The sequence below is a fragment of the Oncorhynchus gorbuscha genome, linkage group LG11, assembly GCF_021184085.1.
Source record: "Oncorhynchus gorbuscha isolate QuinsamMale2020 ecotype Even-year linkage group LG11, OgorEven_v1.0, whole genome shotgun sequence".
In the NCBI taxonomy this organism is placed as follows: Eukaryota; Metazoa; Chordata; class Actinopteri; order Salmoniformes; family Salmonidae; genus Oncorhynchus; species Oncorhynchus gorbuscha.
The window spans coordinates 11514881-11531424 of NC_060183.1; the positions used below are offsets into that span (position 1 = coordinate 11514881).

General features: G+C 47.5%; 1 protein-coding gene across 1 annotated transcript in view; it reads right to left on the reverse strand.

The window, feature by feature from the left end:
- Positions 1–208: 208 nt before the first annotated feature.
- LOC123989605 (voltage-dependent T-type calcium channel subunit alpha-1G-like) overlaps positions 209–16544 on the reverse strand; it is a 267332-nt gene continuing 250996 nt past the window's right edge. Inside the window, 2 exon segments of the mRNA XM_046290729.1 lie at positions 209–1253; positions 1256–1832. Of these exon segments, the coding sequence (XP_046146685.1) occupies positions 988–1253; positions 1256–1832 (843 nt within the window). The 3' untranslated portion in view covers positions 209–987.

Genomic DNA, 16544 nt, shown 5'->3' on the forward strand with positions numbered 1-16544 from the left:
CCCGTTAATGGATTGCAACCCTAAGTACTGAGTAAAGGGTTCGAATACTTATGTGAATGTAATATTTCAGTTTTTTATTTGAAAATATATATATATATTATCTGGAAACCTGTTTTTGCTGTGTAGATTGATGAGGAGGGAAAAAACGATGTAATACATTTTAGAATAAGATTGTAAAGTAACAAAATATGGAAAAAGTCAAGGGGTCTCCGAAGGCACTGCACATGTATGTATATATATATATATATATATATATATTCCTTCAAATACATGATTCTCAGCACTTAATTCACTTTCTTTCAGCAAATTAAAAAAGCTACAAAATATCTCTATGGTGAAAAAATTGAACAAAACGGACCAAACCAACAATTATTTTCAACATTGAAACAAACAGGGAGGATAAAGTTAATCCATCACAAAAAGTCAAAATATAATGAAATAAAACAATTATACATCTGTACAAACACTATGGCCCAATAATTTAAGAAAAATAGTCTCAAAAACGTTCATATTGCTTTGTACCTCCACTGTTCGTGTGAGGGTGAAGTCCCACTAACACCGAGCAGTACCTATAGCGGCCATAGGGGTTGCTATCCAAAGTCCTTGGTGCTGACATCACTCCAGAGGTCATGGGGTCAACCGGCAGCCAATGGCTTGCAGGCATGGTGGAAGAGAATCAGTCATCTTGTTTCTCTGTTTATGCTGTGTTATTGTTGCGTTCTTGTTGTTTTGGAAAGACAAGGAATGGTCAAACTACGACTGTACTGCACTGATCTTCAAAAAAAAACAAGGTTGATTTGACCGCTTTGTTGTAGTTTTACCATATTTACTCTCTACGGCATTATTACTAGGACTACCATCATCACGGATACCAAGTGCATCGTGTGTTTGGATGTGTGGCTGTTTGCCTATGTGCATGTGTGTATCGTTCCTTTCTGTGTGTGTGTACATAAGTGTTTGTGTTTACATCAGTGTTTTTGTCAGTGTTCAGTGCTCAGAGCTTGTTTTCTCGAAGGAGAAGCTCAGCAGAGTCAACAGCTTGGGATTGGGGTTGGACCCACCTCCCTCCTGGCACAGCCCAAGCCCCAGGCCCTCCCCTACCCCCAGGTCAAAGGAGTCCTTGGAGTCACTGGAGGGTGCCCGTCTCCTTAGACAGGAGGTATCCCGGCCATGTAAGGGAGGTGGCATCCCCAGGCCCCTCCCCCCCGGGGCAGGGTGGAGGCCGGACCGGGGCTCCAGTCCATCGGGGGGTCTACGGAGATACACAGGGGGCTCATTTTTTTCTTGCGTCGGGGAGAGGGCAGGGTGGTGGTCTGGGAATGCATCTGGAGGGTATCTGCTCGGGAGACGAACCCCGAGGATGTGGTGCTGCGCTGGGGGCTGGACTCTACAGACGAACACACCTCCACTGAGTGACGACGAGGATCGTCCAACCAGGACAGGGGGCGTGACCGGGGCGCAAGGACCCTCCGCCCCTGGGTGTCAGCACTGTGGAACCTCTTCAACTGCCCCCCACCACGGCCAACCCAGTAACCTTTGTAACTGCCCTCGAGACCTCCGTCCTCTGACCCCAGTCCAACCCCGATGACATCGTCAATCCCTGCCAGCCCCGCCCTGGTGATGAGCCGAGGCCTCTTCCTGTCTCCAGGGGCGAGTGGGAGGAAGGGGAGGAGGGGGTAAGGAGTGGGAATAGGGGTGCTGGGTGTGGTCACTCCTGGGGCGCGACGGTTGAGGGGATGCCCCTGGGGTGGCAGGGACCAACTGGCGAGCAGGCTGCTGATGAAGATGGGAGGGCAAGGAAGAGGAAGAGGAGAGGGAAGCAACATGGAGGACTACCTCCTCACCTCCATCAGAACACAGGACCACCTGGGAGTCATTAGATACCTGGCAGAGGAAGGGGGAGAGGGAAAGGGAAGCAGGAAGTAAGTGAGAGTTTGATAGAAGGGGAGAAAGGTGGAAGATGAGAGGGAAAGATGGACAGGGAGAGGGGTGAGGCAGTGAGGAGTTGAGAGTGAGAGACGGGATGAGGGTTTAGGGGGACATAAGGGGGTGAGAGGGGGGAGACATGTTAGTGTGGGGTGACTGAGTGAGGATGGCCAATAGCCGTGAAGGTCAAAGTTTACTATTAGACCAGCATGGTCCCAATACCAACAATGCCTCATTGTGATACAGAGGCAATGTTGCAACTACAATACATTGAACGTATAGGTCAACTATTAAGTGTATTGCTGTATGTTTATTGCACCAGAAAACTATTTCAGATTCAGATATGTGTCAGTAGTATCTGTATCATAAAGAGATTGAGTGACAGCACATGTTTTACAGTAGCAGCAGTTGTAGGGTACAGTTTGTCTCAGCTAGGGCACCGGGTAAAACCATGGTTGCCCAATGTCGTAGGCCCAATCCCAAATCGACCCCTAGACCCTAGACACTAGCTAATTTTGTCTTCAGTGGATGTTCACGGGGTCGGAACATAATTACAAATACATTTGTAGACTGAAAATTGACCACAAGAAGCCCAAACAGATACGATGTTTGACTAATACAATAATAATAATAATTTCAAAACTTGCTTACATTTCTACATATCTCTATTATGCGTGGAAGAACTTGGGAACAGATTTCTGAAATTCAAATCACTTGGAGCTGATTTCCTGGTGTTTACAAATAAAATATATATCCAACAATAAACAAATATAAAACAATTAAAAAAACATGATTATAAATATAATTTTTTTCTTAGAAAATATGGGTGGAACAATAAAACCACCCAAGGGCCAAATTCGCCCCAAAGGGGGCCAGTTGGGGAACCCAGCTCTAAGGATGTAGGGTATCGTGTTCCATACCGACAATACCCCTCTGTTAACCCAGTCAGCGAACACCCAACGCCTAAAATCTATTGAACCTTTAGAGGGTGGTACTATCGGGCAGCCCTTCAGCTTTGTCTCCTCAGAGAGGTCAGAGGGTACTACAGGAGAGGAAAGTTTAGTAGAACACGATGAAACACTACACAAGTCTCATATAGCTCTCTTTCCTTATCTTCTGCAGTATCTTGGTTGCTTTGTGACAAAATATGCACAGAGAAAATAAAAAGGAAACTATCTGAGAGTTTAGGGACAAACGGGACATGACTGTTTCGCGACTGTTATTTGTGAGTCTTGACAGAAAGCATAGCTGTGACAACAGTGACATCTAGTGGACTAATATATTATTGCCAAGCCACAGCCACAATATCGCCACTCCACCTACATTTAGAATTAATACCTATTTGTGATTGTGGAACATTTCCTGTCACACTGGGTAACACAAAAAAAACTTTGATATTACAACTTTTTCTCAAAAGTAAATATTTCATAAGCATAATAATCTTCATATAATCACAACCTTGCACAAAAGGCCAACAAGTGCTCCAAAACAGTAATATAAAATATACGGCCAAATATTGTTCCTCACTGAACTGACAGTCCTGATTTAAACCCTGAGTCATAACAGTGTAATAGTTACAACATTGTGATATGTAGGCCAACGTCTGCATTTCAAACAAAAATACAGTATATTCCATCAATCAACAACTGCGTGATAAAGATATCAGTAGGTAGATCATATGACCTTAGAGGGGTTCATAAATAACATAGCCCCCTATTTCCATGAGAATTAACACAGTCTAGCCATTCCAAAACTATGTTCAACACTACCTGCCACCGGTGAGATTCATTGTGTGAGGTAGATGGTTAGAAGACAGACAGACAGACAGACAGACAGACAGACAGACAGACAGACAGACAGACAGACAGACAGACAGACAGACAGACAGACAGACAGACAGACAGACAGACAGACAGACAGACAGACAGACAGACAGACAGACAGACAGACAGACAGACAGACAGACAGACAGACAGACAGACAGACAGACAGACAGACAGACAGACAGACAGACAGACAGACAGACAGACAGACAGACAGACAGACAGACAGACAGACAGACAGACAGACAGACAGACAGACAGACAGACAGACAGACAGACAGACAGACAGACAGACAGACAGACAGACAGACAGACAGACAATGAATGGTGGGAGGAAGCAGGAGAGGAGGAGAGGTCAGAGGAAAGGGGTGTGTGTTTGTGTTGGGGGTTGTGTAGGGAATAGGGATGCTCAGTATATCAGTGATAGCAGGTCAGAAGTTAGTGAAGTGTGCATGTTTTTCAGCAGTAGTTCTGCGTCTGACGGTTACTAAACTACACTCTGTTGGTAACAGATACAGAACAGATGCAGGACAGGACGGACAGAGAGATGGACAGAAGATCAGGAGCATTGTGAGGGAGGAGGGATGGAGACCATAGTTACACAGAGAACAGAGAGGAAGAAGGGAGTCAGAGGGAGGAGAGAAGATGGACAGCATTAAGAGCACAAAGAGAGCTAGCAGAACAGAGAGGAAGGACAGGAAGAAAAGAGAGGAAAGACAGGAAGACCAGGAAGAACAGACAGGAAGAACAGAGAGGAAGGACAGGAAGTACAGAGAGGTAGGACAGGAAGAACAGAGAGGAAGGACAGGAAGAACAGAGAGGAAGGACAGGAAGTACAGAGAGGAAGGACAGGAAGTACAGAGAGGAAGAACAGGAAGAACAGAGAGGAAGAACAGAGAGGAAACACAGGAAAAACAGAGAGGAAGGACAGGAAGAACAGATAGGAAGGACAGGAAGAACAGGAAGAACAGAGAGGAAGGACAGGAAGAACAGAGAGAAAACACAGGAAGAACAGAGAGGAAGGACAGGAAGAACAGAGAGGAAACACAGGAAGAACAGAGAGGAAGGACAGGAAGAACAGATAGGAAGGACAGGAAGAACAGGAAGAACAGAGAGGAAGGACAGGAAGAACAGGAAGAACAGATAGGAAGGACAGGAAGAACAGGAAGAACAGAGAGGAAGGACAGGAAGAAAAGAGAGGAAAGACAGGAAGACCAGGAAGAACAGACAGGAAGAACAGAGAGGAAGGACAGGAAGTACAGAGAGGTAGGACAGGAAGAACAGAGAGGAAGGACAGGAAGAACAGAGAGGAAGGACAGGAAGTACAGAGAGGAAGGACAGGAAGTACAGAGAGGAAGAACAGGAAGAACAGAGAGGAAGAACAGAGAGGAAACACAGGAAAAACAGAGAGGAAGGACAGGAAGAACAGATAGGAAGGACAGGAAGAACAGGAAGAACAGAGAGGAAGGACAGGAAGAACAGAGATAAAACACAGGAAGAACAGAGAGGAAGGACAGGAAGAACAGAGAGGAAACACAGGAAGAACAGAGAGGAAGGACAGGAAGAACAGATAGGAAGGACAGGAAGAACAGGAAGAACAGAGAGGAAGGACAGGAAGAACAGGAAGAACAGATAGGAAGGACAGGAAGAACAGGAAGAACAGAGAGGAAGGACAGGAAGAACAGGAAGAACAGAGAGGAAGGACAGGAAGAACAGAAAGAACAGAGAGGAAGGACAGGAAGAACAGAGAGGAAGGACAGGAAGCACAGGAAGAACAGAGAGGAAGGACAGGAAAAACAGAGAGGAAGGACAGGAAGAACAGAGAGGAAGGACAGAAAAAACAGAGAGGAAGAACAGGAAGAACAGAGAGGAAGGACAGGAAAAACAGAGAGGAAGGACAGAAAGAACAGGAAGAACAGAGAGGCAGGACAGGAAGAACAGAGAGGAAGGACAGGAAGAACAGAGAGGACGGACAGGAAGAACAGAGAAGAAGGACAGGAAGAACAGAGAGGAAGGATAGGAAGAACAGAGAGGAATGACAGGAAGAACAGAGAGGAAGGACAGGAAGAACAGAGAGGAAGGACAGGAAGGACAGAGTGGAAGGACAGGAAGAACAGAGAGGAAGGACAGGAAGAACAGAGAGGAATGACAGGAAGAACAGAGAGGAAGGACAGGAAGAACAGGAAGAACAGAGAGGAAGGACAGGAAGAACAGGAAGAACAGAGGGGAAGGACAGGAAGAACAGAGGGGAAGGACAGGAAGAACAGGAAGAACAGAGAGGAAGGACAGGAAGAACAGGAAGAACAGAGGGAAGGAAGGAAGAACAGAGAAGGAAGGAAGAACAGGAAGAACAGAGAGGAAGGACAGGAAGAACAGGAAGAACAGGAAGGAGAAGGACAGGAAAAACAGAAGAAAGACAGGAAGAACAGGAAGAACAGAGAGGAAGGACAGGAAGAACAGAGAGGAAGGACAGGAAGAACAAAGAGGAAGGACAGGAAGAACAGAGAAGAAGGACAGGAAGAACAGAGAGGAAGGACAGGAAGAACAGAGAGGAATGACAGGAAGAACAGAGAGGAAGGACAGGAAGAACAGAGAGGAAGGACAGGAAGGACAGAGTGGAAAGACAGGAAGAACAGAGAGGAAGGACAGGAAGAACAGAGAGGAATGACAGGAAGAACAGAGAGGAAGGACAGGAAGAACAGGAAGAACAGAGAGGAAGGACAGGAAGAACAGGAAGAACAGAGGGGAAGGACAGGAAGAACAGAGGGGAAGGACAGGAAGAACAGACACGAAGGACAGGAAGAACAGAGAGGAAGGACAAGAAGAACAGAGAGTAAGGACAGGAAGAACCGAGAGGAAAGACAGGAAGAACAGGAAGAACAGAGGGGAAGGACAGGAAGAACAGGAAGAACAGAGAGGAAGGACAGGAAGAACAGAGAGGAAGGACAGGAAGAACAGGAAGAACAGAGAGGAAGGACAGGAAGAACAGAGAGGAAGGACAGGAAGAACAGAGAGGAAGAACAGAGAGGAAGAACAGGAAGAACAGGAAGAACAGAGAGGAAGGACAGGAAGAAAGAACAGAGAGGAAGGACAGGAAGAACAGGAAGAACAGAGAGGAAGGACAGGAAGAACAGAGAGGAAGGACAGGAAGAACAGGAAGAACAGAGGGACAGGAAGGACAGGAAGAACAGGAAGAACAGAGAGGAAGGACAGGAAGAACAGAGAGGAAGGACAGGAAGAACAGAAAGAACAGAGAGGAAGGACAGGAAGAACAGGAAGAACAGGAAGTACAGAGAGGAAGGACAGGATGCACAGATAGGAGGAAAGGCAAAGAACAGAGAGGAAGGGCAGGAAGAACAGAGAGGAAGGACAGGAAGAACAGAGAGGAAGGACAGGAAGAACAGAGAGGAAGGACAGGAAGAACAGAGAGGAAGGACAGGAAGAACAGGAAGAACAGAGGGGAAGGACAGGAAGAACAGAGGGGAAGGACAGGAAGAACAGGAAGAACAGAGAGGAAGGACAGGAAGAACAGGAAGAACAGAGAGGAAGGACAGGAAAAACAGAGAGGAAGGACAGGAAGAACAGGAAGAACAGAGAGGAAGGACAGGAAGAACAGAGAGGAAGGACAGGAAGAACAAAGAGGAAGGACAGGAAGAACAGAGAAGAAGGACAGGAAGAACAGAGAGGAAGGACAGGAAGAACAGAGAGGAATGACAGGAAGAACAGAGAGGAAGGACAGGAAGAACAGAGAGGAAGGACAGGAAGGACAGAGTGGAAAGACAGGAAGAACAGAGAGGAAGGACAGGAAGAACAGAGAGGAATGACAGGAAGAACAGAGAGGAAGGACAGGAAGAACAGGAAGAACAGAGAGGAAGGACAGGAAGAACAGGAAGAACAGAGGGGAAGGACAGGAAGAACAGAGGGGAAGGACAGGAAGAACAGACACGAAGGACAGGAAGAACAGAGAGGAAGGACAAGAAGAACAGAGAGTAAGGACAGGAAGAACCGAGAGGAAGGACAGGAAGAACAGGAAGAACAGAGGGGAAGGACAGGAAGAACAGGAAGAACAGAGAGGAAGGACAGGAAGAACAGAGAGGAAGGACAGGAAGAACAGGAAGAACAGAGAGGAAGGACAGGAAGAACAGAGAGGAAGGACAGGAAGAACAGAGAGGAAGAACAGAGAGGAAGAACAGGAAGAACAGAGAGGAAGGACAGGAAGAACAGAGAGGAAGGACAGGAAGAACAGGAAGAACAGAGAGGAAGGACAGGAAGAACAGAGAGGAAGGACAGGAAGAACAGGAAGAACAGAGGGGAAGGACAGGAAGAACAGGAAGAACAGAGAGGAAGGACAGGAAGAACAGAGAGGAAGGACAGGAAGAACAGAAAGAACAGAGAGGAAGGACAGGAAGAACAGGAAGAACAGGAAGTACAGAGAGGAAGGACAGGATGCACAGATAGGAGGAAAGGCAAAGAACAGAGAGGAAGGGCAGGAAGAACAGAGAGGAAGGACAGGAAGAACAGAGAGGAAGGACAGGAAGAACAGAGAGGAAGGACAGGAAGAACAGAGAGGAAGGACAGGAAAAACAGGAAGAACAGAGAGGAAGGACAGGAAGAACAGAGAAGAAGGACAGGAAGAACAGAGAGGAAGGACAGGAAGAACAGAGAGGAATGACAGGAAGAACAGAGAGGAAGGACAGGAAGAACAGAGAGGAAGGACAGGAAGGACAGAGTGGAAGGAACAGGAAGAACAGAGAGGAAGGACAGGAAGAACAGAGAGAGGAATGACACAGGAAGAACAGGAAGAACAGGAGGAAGGACAGGAAGAACAGGAAGAACAGAGAAGGAAAGGACAGGAAGAACAGGAAGAACAGAGGGGAAGGACAGGAAGAACAGAGGGGAAGGACAGGAAGAACAGGAAGAACAGAGAAAGGACAGGAAGAACAGAGAGGAAGGACAGGAAGAACAGAGAGGAAGGAAGAACAGAAGGAAGGACAGGAAGAACAGAAGGAAGGAAGGAAGAACAGAGAGGAAGGACAGGAAGAACAGAGAGGAAGGACAGGAAGAAAGAACAGAGAAGGAAGGACAGGAAGAAGGACAGGAAGAACAGAGAGGAAGGACAGGAAGAACAGAGAGGAAGGACAGGAAGAACAGAGAGGAAGGACAGGAAGAACAGAGAGGAAGGACAGGAAGAACAGAGAGGAAGGAAGGACAGGAAGAACAGAGAGGAAGGACAGGAAGAACAGGAAGAACAGAGAGGAAGGACAGGAAGAACAGGAAGAACAGAGAGGAAGGACAGGAAGAACAGAGAGGAAGGACAGGAAGAACAGAGAGGAAGGAAGAACAGAGAGGAAGGACAGGAAGAACAGAGAGGAAGGAAGGACAGAGAGAAGAAAGAACAGAGACAGGAAGAACAGGAAGGAAGAACAGGAAGAACAGAGAAGGACAGGAAGAACAGACAGGAAGAACAGAAGAACAGGAAGGACAGGAAGAACAGGAAGAACAGAACAGGGGAAGGAAGAACAGGAAGAACAGGAAGAACAGAGAGGAAGGACAGGAAGAACAGAGAGGAAGGACAGGAAGAACAGAGAGGAAGAACAGGAAGAACAGGAAGGACAGGAAGAACAGAGAGGAAGGACAGGAAGAACAGAGAGGGAAGAACAGGAAGAACAGAGAGGAAGGACAGGAAGAACAGAGAGGAAGGACAGGAAGAACAGAGAGGAAGGGAAGAACAGGAAGAACAGGAAGAACAGAGAGGGAAGGACAGGAAGAACAGGAAGAAGGAAGGACAGGAAGAACAGGAAGAACAGAGAGGAAGGAAGAACAGGAAGAACAGGAAGAACAGAGAGGAAGGACAGGAAGAACAGAAGAACAGAGAGAAGGACAGGAAGAACAGAGAGGAAGAAGGAAGAACAGAGAGGAAGGACAGGAAGAACAGAGAGGAAGGACAGGAAGAACAGAGAAGAAAGGACAGGAAGAACAGAGAGGAAGGACAGGAAGAACAGAGAGGAAGGACAGGAAGAACAGAGAAGGAAGGAAGGAAGAACAGAGAGGAAGGACAGGAAGAACAGAGAGGAAGGACAGGAAGAACAGAGAGGAAGGACAGGAAGAACAGAGAGGAAGGACAGGAAGAACAGAGAGGAAGGACAGGAAGAACAGAGAGGAAGGAAGGAAGAACAGGAAGAACAGGAAGAACAGAGAGGAAGACAGGAAGAACAGAACAGGAAGAACAGAGAGGAAGGACAGGAAGAACAGAGAGGAAGGACAGGAAGAACAGAGAGGAAGGACAGGAAGAACAGGAAGAACAGAGAACAGGAAGGACAGGAAGAACAGAAGAACAGAGAAGGACAGGAAGAACAGAGAGGAAGGACAGGAAGAACAGAGAGGAAGAACAGAGAAGGACAGGAAGAACAGGAAGAACAGAGAGGAAGGACAGGAAGAACAGAGAGGAAGGACAGGAAGAACAGAGAGGAAGACAGGAAGAACAGAGAGGAAGGACAGGAAGAACAGAGAGGAAGGACAGGAAGAACAGAGAGGAAGGACAGGAAGAACAGAGAAGGACAGGAAGAACAGAGAAGGAAGACAGGAAGAACAGGAAGAGAGGAAGGACAGGAAGAACAGAGAGGAAGGACAGGAAGGACAGAGTGGAAGGACAGGAAGAACAGAGAGGAAGGACAGGAAGAACAGAGAGGAAGGACAGGAAGAACAGAGAGGAAGGACAGGAAGAACAGGAAGAACAGGAAGAAGGAGAGGAAGGAAGAACAGAGAGGAAGGACAGGAAGAACAGAGGGAAGGAAGGACAGGAAGAACAGAGAAGAACAGAAGGAAGGACAGGAAGAACAGAGAGGAACAGAGAGGAAGGACAGGAAGAACAGAGAGGAAGGACAGGAAGAACAGAGAGGAAGGACAGGAAGAACAGAGAGGAAGGACAGGAAGAACAGAGAAAGAACAGGAAGAAAGGAGGAAGAACAGAGAGGAAGGACAGGAAGAACAGAAGGAAGGACAGGAAGAACAGGAAGAACAGAGAGGAAGGACAGGAAGAACAGAGAGGAAGGACAGGAAGAACAGAGAGGAAGGACAGGAAGAACAGAGGAAGGACAGGAAGAACAGAGAGGAAGGAAGGAAGAACAGGAAGAACAGAGAGGAAGGACAGGAAGAACAGGAAGAACAGAGAAGAAGGACAGGAAGAACAGGAAGAACAGAGAGGAAGGACAGGAAGAACAGAGAGGAAGGACAGGAAGAACAGAGAGGAAGGACAGGAAGAACAGAGAAGAACAGGAAGAACAGGGAAGGAAGAACAGGAAGAACAGGAAGAACAGGAGAGGAAGGACAGGAAGAACAGAGAGGAAGGACAGGAAGAACAGGAAGAACAGAGAGGAAGGACAGGAAGAACAGAGAGGAAGGACAGGAAGAACAGAGAGGAAGAAGGAAGAACAGAGAGAAGGACAGGAAGAACAGAGAGGAAGGACAGGAAGAACAGAGAGGAAGGACAGGAAGAACAGGAAGAACAGAGAGGAAGGACAGGAAGAACAGAGAAGAAGGAAGAACAGGAAGGAAGACAGGAAGAACAGAGGGAAGGACAGGAAGAACAGAGAGGAAGGACAGGAAGAACAGAAGAACAGAGGAAGGACAGGAAGAACAGAAGAACAGAGAAGAAGGAAGAACAGAGAGGAAGGACAGGAAGAACAGAGAGGAAGGACAGGAAGAACAGAGAGGAAGGACAGGAAGAAGAACAGGAAGAACAGGAAGGACAGGAAGAACAGAGAGGAAGGACAGGAAGAACAGAGAGGAAGGACAGGAAGAACAGAGAAGAAGGACAGGAAGAACAGAGAGGAAGGACAGGAAGAACAGAGAGGAAGGACAGGAAGAACAGGAAGAACAGAGAAGAAGGACAGGAAGAACAGGAAGAACAGAGAGGAAGGACAGGAAGAACAACAGGAGAGGAAGGACAGGAAAGGACAGAAGAACAGAGAGGAAGGACAGGAAGAACAGAGAGAGGAAGGACAGGAAGAACAGAGAGGAAGGACAGGAAGAACAGGAAGAACAGAGAGGAAGGACAGGAAGAACAGAGAGGAAGGACAGGAAGAACAGAGAGGAAGGACAGGAAGAACAGAGAGGAAGGAAGGACAGGAAGAACAGAGAGGAAGGAAGAACAGGAAGAACAGAGAGGAAGGACAGGAAGAACAGAGAGGAAGGACAGGAAGAACAGGAAGAACAACAGAGAGGAAGGACAGGAAGGAGAGGAAGGACAGGAAGAACAGAGAGGAAGGACAGGAAGAACAGAGAGGAAGGACAGGAAGAACAGAGGACAGGAAGAACAGGAAGAACAGGAAGAACAGAGAGGAAGGACAGGAAGAACAGAGAAGGACAGGAAGAACAGAGAGGAGGACAGGAAGAACAGAGAGGAAGGACAGGAAGAACAGAGAGGAAGGACAGGAAGAACAGAGAGGAAGGACAGGAAGAACAGAGAAGAACAGACAGGAAGAACAGGAGGAAGGACAGGAAGAACAGAAGAACAGGAAGAACAGAGAGGAAGGACAGGAAGAACAGGAAGAACAGAGGGGAAGAACAGAGAGGAAGGACAGGAAGAACAGAGAGGAAGGACAGGAAGAACAGGAAGAACAGGAAGAACAGAGAGGAAGGACAGGAAGAACAGAGAGGAAGGACAGAAGAGGAAGGACAGGAAGAACAGGAAGAACAGAGAGGAAGGACAGGAAGAACAGAGAGGAAGGACAGGAAGAACAGAACAGAGGAAGGACAGGAAGAACAGAGAAGAAGGACAGGAAGAACAGAAGAGAGGAAGGACAGGAAGAACAGGAAGAACAGAGAGGAAGGACAGGAAGAACAGAGAGGAAGGACAGGAAGAACAGAGAGGAAGGACAGGAAGAACAGAGAGGAAGGACAGGAAGAACAGAGAGGAAGAGACAGGAAGAACAGAGAAGGACAGGAAGAACAGAGAAGGAAGGACAGGAAGAACAGAGAGGAAGGACAGGAAGAACAGAGAGGAAGAACAGACAGGAAGAACAGGAAGAACAGAGGAAGAACAGAGAGGAAGGACAGGAAGAACAGACAGAGGGGAAGGACAGGAAGAACAGAGAGGAAGGACAGGAAGAACAGAGAGGAAGGACAGGAAGAACAGAGAGGAACAGGAAGAACAGAGAGGAAGGAAGGACAGAAGAACAGGAAGAACAGAGAGGAAGGACAGGAAGAACAGAGAGGAAGGACAGGAAGAACAGAGAGGAAGGACAGGAAGAACAGGAAGAACAGAGGGAAGGACAGGAAGAACAGAGAGGAAGGACAGAAGAACAGGAGAGGACAGGAAGAACAGGAAGAAGGACAGGAAGAACAGAGAGGAAGGACAGGAAAGGACAGGAAGAACAGAGAGGAAGGACAGGAAGAACAGAGAGGAAGGACAGGAAGAACAGAGAGGAAGGACAGGAGAGAAGGACAGGAAGAACAGAGGAAGGAAGGAAGAACAGGAAGAACAGAGAGGAAGGACAGGAAGAACAGAAGAGGAAGGACAGGAAGAACAGAAAGGACAGGAAGAACAGGGAAGGACAGGAAGAACAGGAAGAACAGAGAAAGGACAGGAAGAACAGAACAGGAAGAACAGAGAGGAAGGAAGGAAGAACAGAGAAAGAACAGAGGAAGGACAGGAAGAACAGAGAAGAACAGGAAGAACAGAGAGGAAGGACAGGAGGAAGAACAGGAAGAACAGAGAGGAAGGACAGGAAGAACAGAGAGGAAGGACAGGAAGAACAGGAAGAACAGAGAGGAAGGACAGGAAAGGAACAGAGAGGAAGGACAGGAAGAACAGAGAGGAAGGACAGGAAGAACAGAGAAGAAGGACAGGAAGAACAGAGAGGGAAGGAACAGGAAGAACAGAGAGGAAGGACAGACAGGGAAGAACAGAGAGGAAGGACAGGAAGAACAGAGAGGAAGGACAGGAAGAACAGACAGAGAAGGAAGGAAGACAGGAAGAACAGAGAGGAAGGACAGGAAGAACAGAGAGGAAGGACAGGAAGAACAGAGAGGAAGGAAGGAAGAACAGGAAGAACAGAGAAGAACAGAGAGGAAGGAAGAACAGAGAAGGAAGGACAGGAAGAACAGAGGGGAAGGACAGGAAGAACAGAGGGAAGAAGGACAGGAAGAACAGAAGAACAGGAAGGACAGGAAGAACAGAGAGGAAGGACAGGAAGAACAGAGTGGAAGGACAGGAAGAACAGAGAGGAAGGACAGGAAGAACAGAGGGGAAGGACAGGAAGAACAGGAAGAACAGAGAGGAAGGACAGGAAGAACAGAGAGGAAGGACAGGAAGAACAGGAAGAACAGAGAGGAAGGACAGGAAGAACAGAGAGGAAGGACAGGAAGAACAGAGAGGAAGAAAGAACAGAGGAAGAACAGGAAGAACAGAGAAGAACAGAAGGACAGGAAGAACAGAGAGGAAGGACAGGAAGAACAGAGAGGAAGGACAGGAAGAACAGAGAAAGGACAGGAAGAACAGAGAGGAAGGACAGGAAGAACAGAGAAGAAGGACAGGAAGAACAGAGAGGAAGGACAGGAAGAACAGAGAGGAAGGACAGGAAGAACAGAGAGGAAGGACAGGAAGAACAGAGAGGAAGGACAGGAAGAACAGAGAAGAAGGAAGAACAGGAAGAACAGAGAGGAAGGAAGAACAGGAAGAACAGAGAGGAAGGACAGGAAGAACAAGAACAGGAAGAACAGAGAGGAAGGACAGGAAGAACAGAGAGGAAGGACAGGAAGAACAGAAAGAACAGAGAGGAAGGACAGGAAGAACAGGAAGAACAGGAAGAGAAAGGACAGGAAGAACAGAAGAACAGGAAGAACAGAGAAAGGACAGGAAGAACAGGAAGAACAGAGAGAAGGACAGGAAGAACAGAGAGGAAGGACAGGAAGAACAGAAGAACAGGAAGAACAGGAAGAAGACAGGAAGAACAGGAAGAACAGAGAAGGAAGGACAGGAAGAACAGAGAGGAAGGACAGGAAGAACAGAGAAGAACAGGAAGAACAGGAAGAACAGAGAAGGACAGGAAGAACAGAGAGGAAGGACAGGAAGGACAGAGTGGAAGGACAGGAAGAACAGAGAGGAAGGACAGGAAGAACAGAGAGGAAGGACAGGAAGAACAGAGAGGAAGGACAGGAAGAACAGGAAGAACAGAGAGGAAGGACAGGAAGAACAGGAAGAACAGAGGGGAAGGACAGGAAGAACAGAGGGGAAGGACAGGAAGAACAGGAAGAACAGAGAGGAAGGACAGGAAGAACAGGAAGAACAGGAAGAACAGAGAGGAAGGACAGGAAGAACAGAGAGGAAGGACAGGAAGAACAGGAAGAACAGGAGAGGAAGAACAGGAAGAACAGAAGAACAGAGAGGAAGGACAGGAAGAACAGAGAGGAAGGACAGGAAGAACAGGAAGAACAGAGAGGAAGGACAGGAAGAACAGAGAGGAAGGACAGGAAGAACAGAGAGGAAGGACAGGAAGAACAGAGAGGAAGGACAGGAAGAACAGAGAGGAAGGACAGGAAGGACAGAGAGGAAGGACAGGAAGAACAGAGAGGAAGGACAGGAAGAACAGAGAGGAAAGGACAGGAAGAACAGAAGAACAGAAGAACAGGAAGGAAGGACAGGAAGAACAGGAAGAACAGAGGGGAAGGACAGGAAGAACAGAAGGGAAGGACAGGAAGAACAGAGAGGAAGGACAGGAAGAACAGAGAGAGAAAGGACAGGAAGAACAGAGAGGAAGGACAGGAAGAACAGAGAAGAACAGGAAAGAACAGGAAGAACAGAGAAGGACAACAGAGACAGGAAGAACAGAGAAAGAACAGAGAAGGAAGGACAGGAAGAACAGAGAGGAAGGACAGGAAGAACAGGAAGACAGGAAGAACAGAGAGGAAGGACAGGAAGAACAGAGAGGAAGGACAGGAAGAACAGAAGAACAGGAAGGACAGAACAGAAGGAAGGACAGGAAGAACAGAAGAACAGGAAGAACAGAAGGAAGGACAGGAAGAACAGAGAAGGAAGGAAGAACAGGAAGAACAGAGAGGAAGGACAGGAAGAACAGAGAGGAAGGACAGGAAGAACAGAGAGGAAGGACAGGAAGAACAGAGAGGAAGGACAGGAAGAACAGAGAGGAAGGACAGGAAGAACAGAAGAGGAAGGACAGGAAGAACAGAGAAGGACAGGACAGGAAGAACAGAGAGGAAGGACAGGAAGAACAGAGAAGGACAGGAAGAACAGAGAACAGAGGGAAGGACAGGAAGAACAGAGAAGAACAGGAAGAACAGGAAGGACAGGAAGAACAGAGAGGAAGGACAGGAAGAACAGGAAGAACAGAGAACAGGAAAGGAGGAAGGACAGGAAGAACAGAGAGGAAGGACAGGAAGAACAGAGAGGAAGGACAGGAAGAACAGGAAGAACAGAAGAAGAACAGGAAGAACAGAGAAAGGACAGGAAGAACAGAGAGGAAGGACAGGAAGAACAGGAAGAACAGAGAGGAAGGACAGGAAGAACAGAGAGGAAGGACAGGAAGAACAGGAAGAACAGAGGAAGGACAGGAAGAACAGAGAGGAAGGACAGGAAGAACAGAGAGGAAGGAAGGAAGAACAGAGAGGAAGGACAGGAAGAACAGAGAGGAAGGACAGGAAGAACAGAAAGAACAGGAAGAACAGGAAGGACAGGAAGAACAGGAAGAACAGGAAGAACAGAGAGGAAGGACAGGAAGAACAGAGAGGAAGGACAGGAAGAACAGAGGAAGGACAGGAAGAACAAGAAGGACAGGA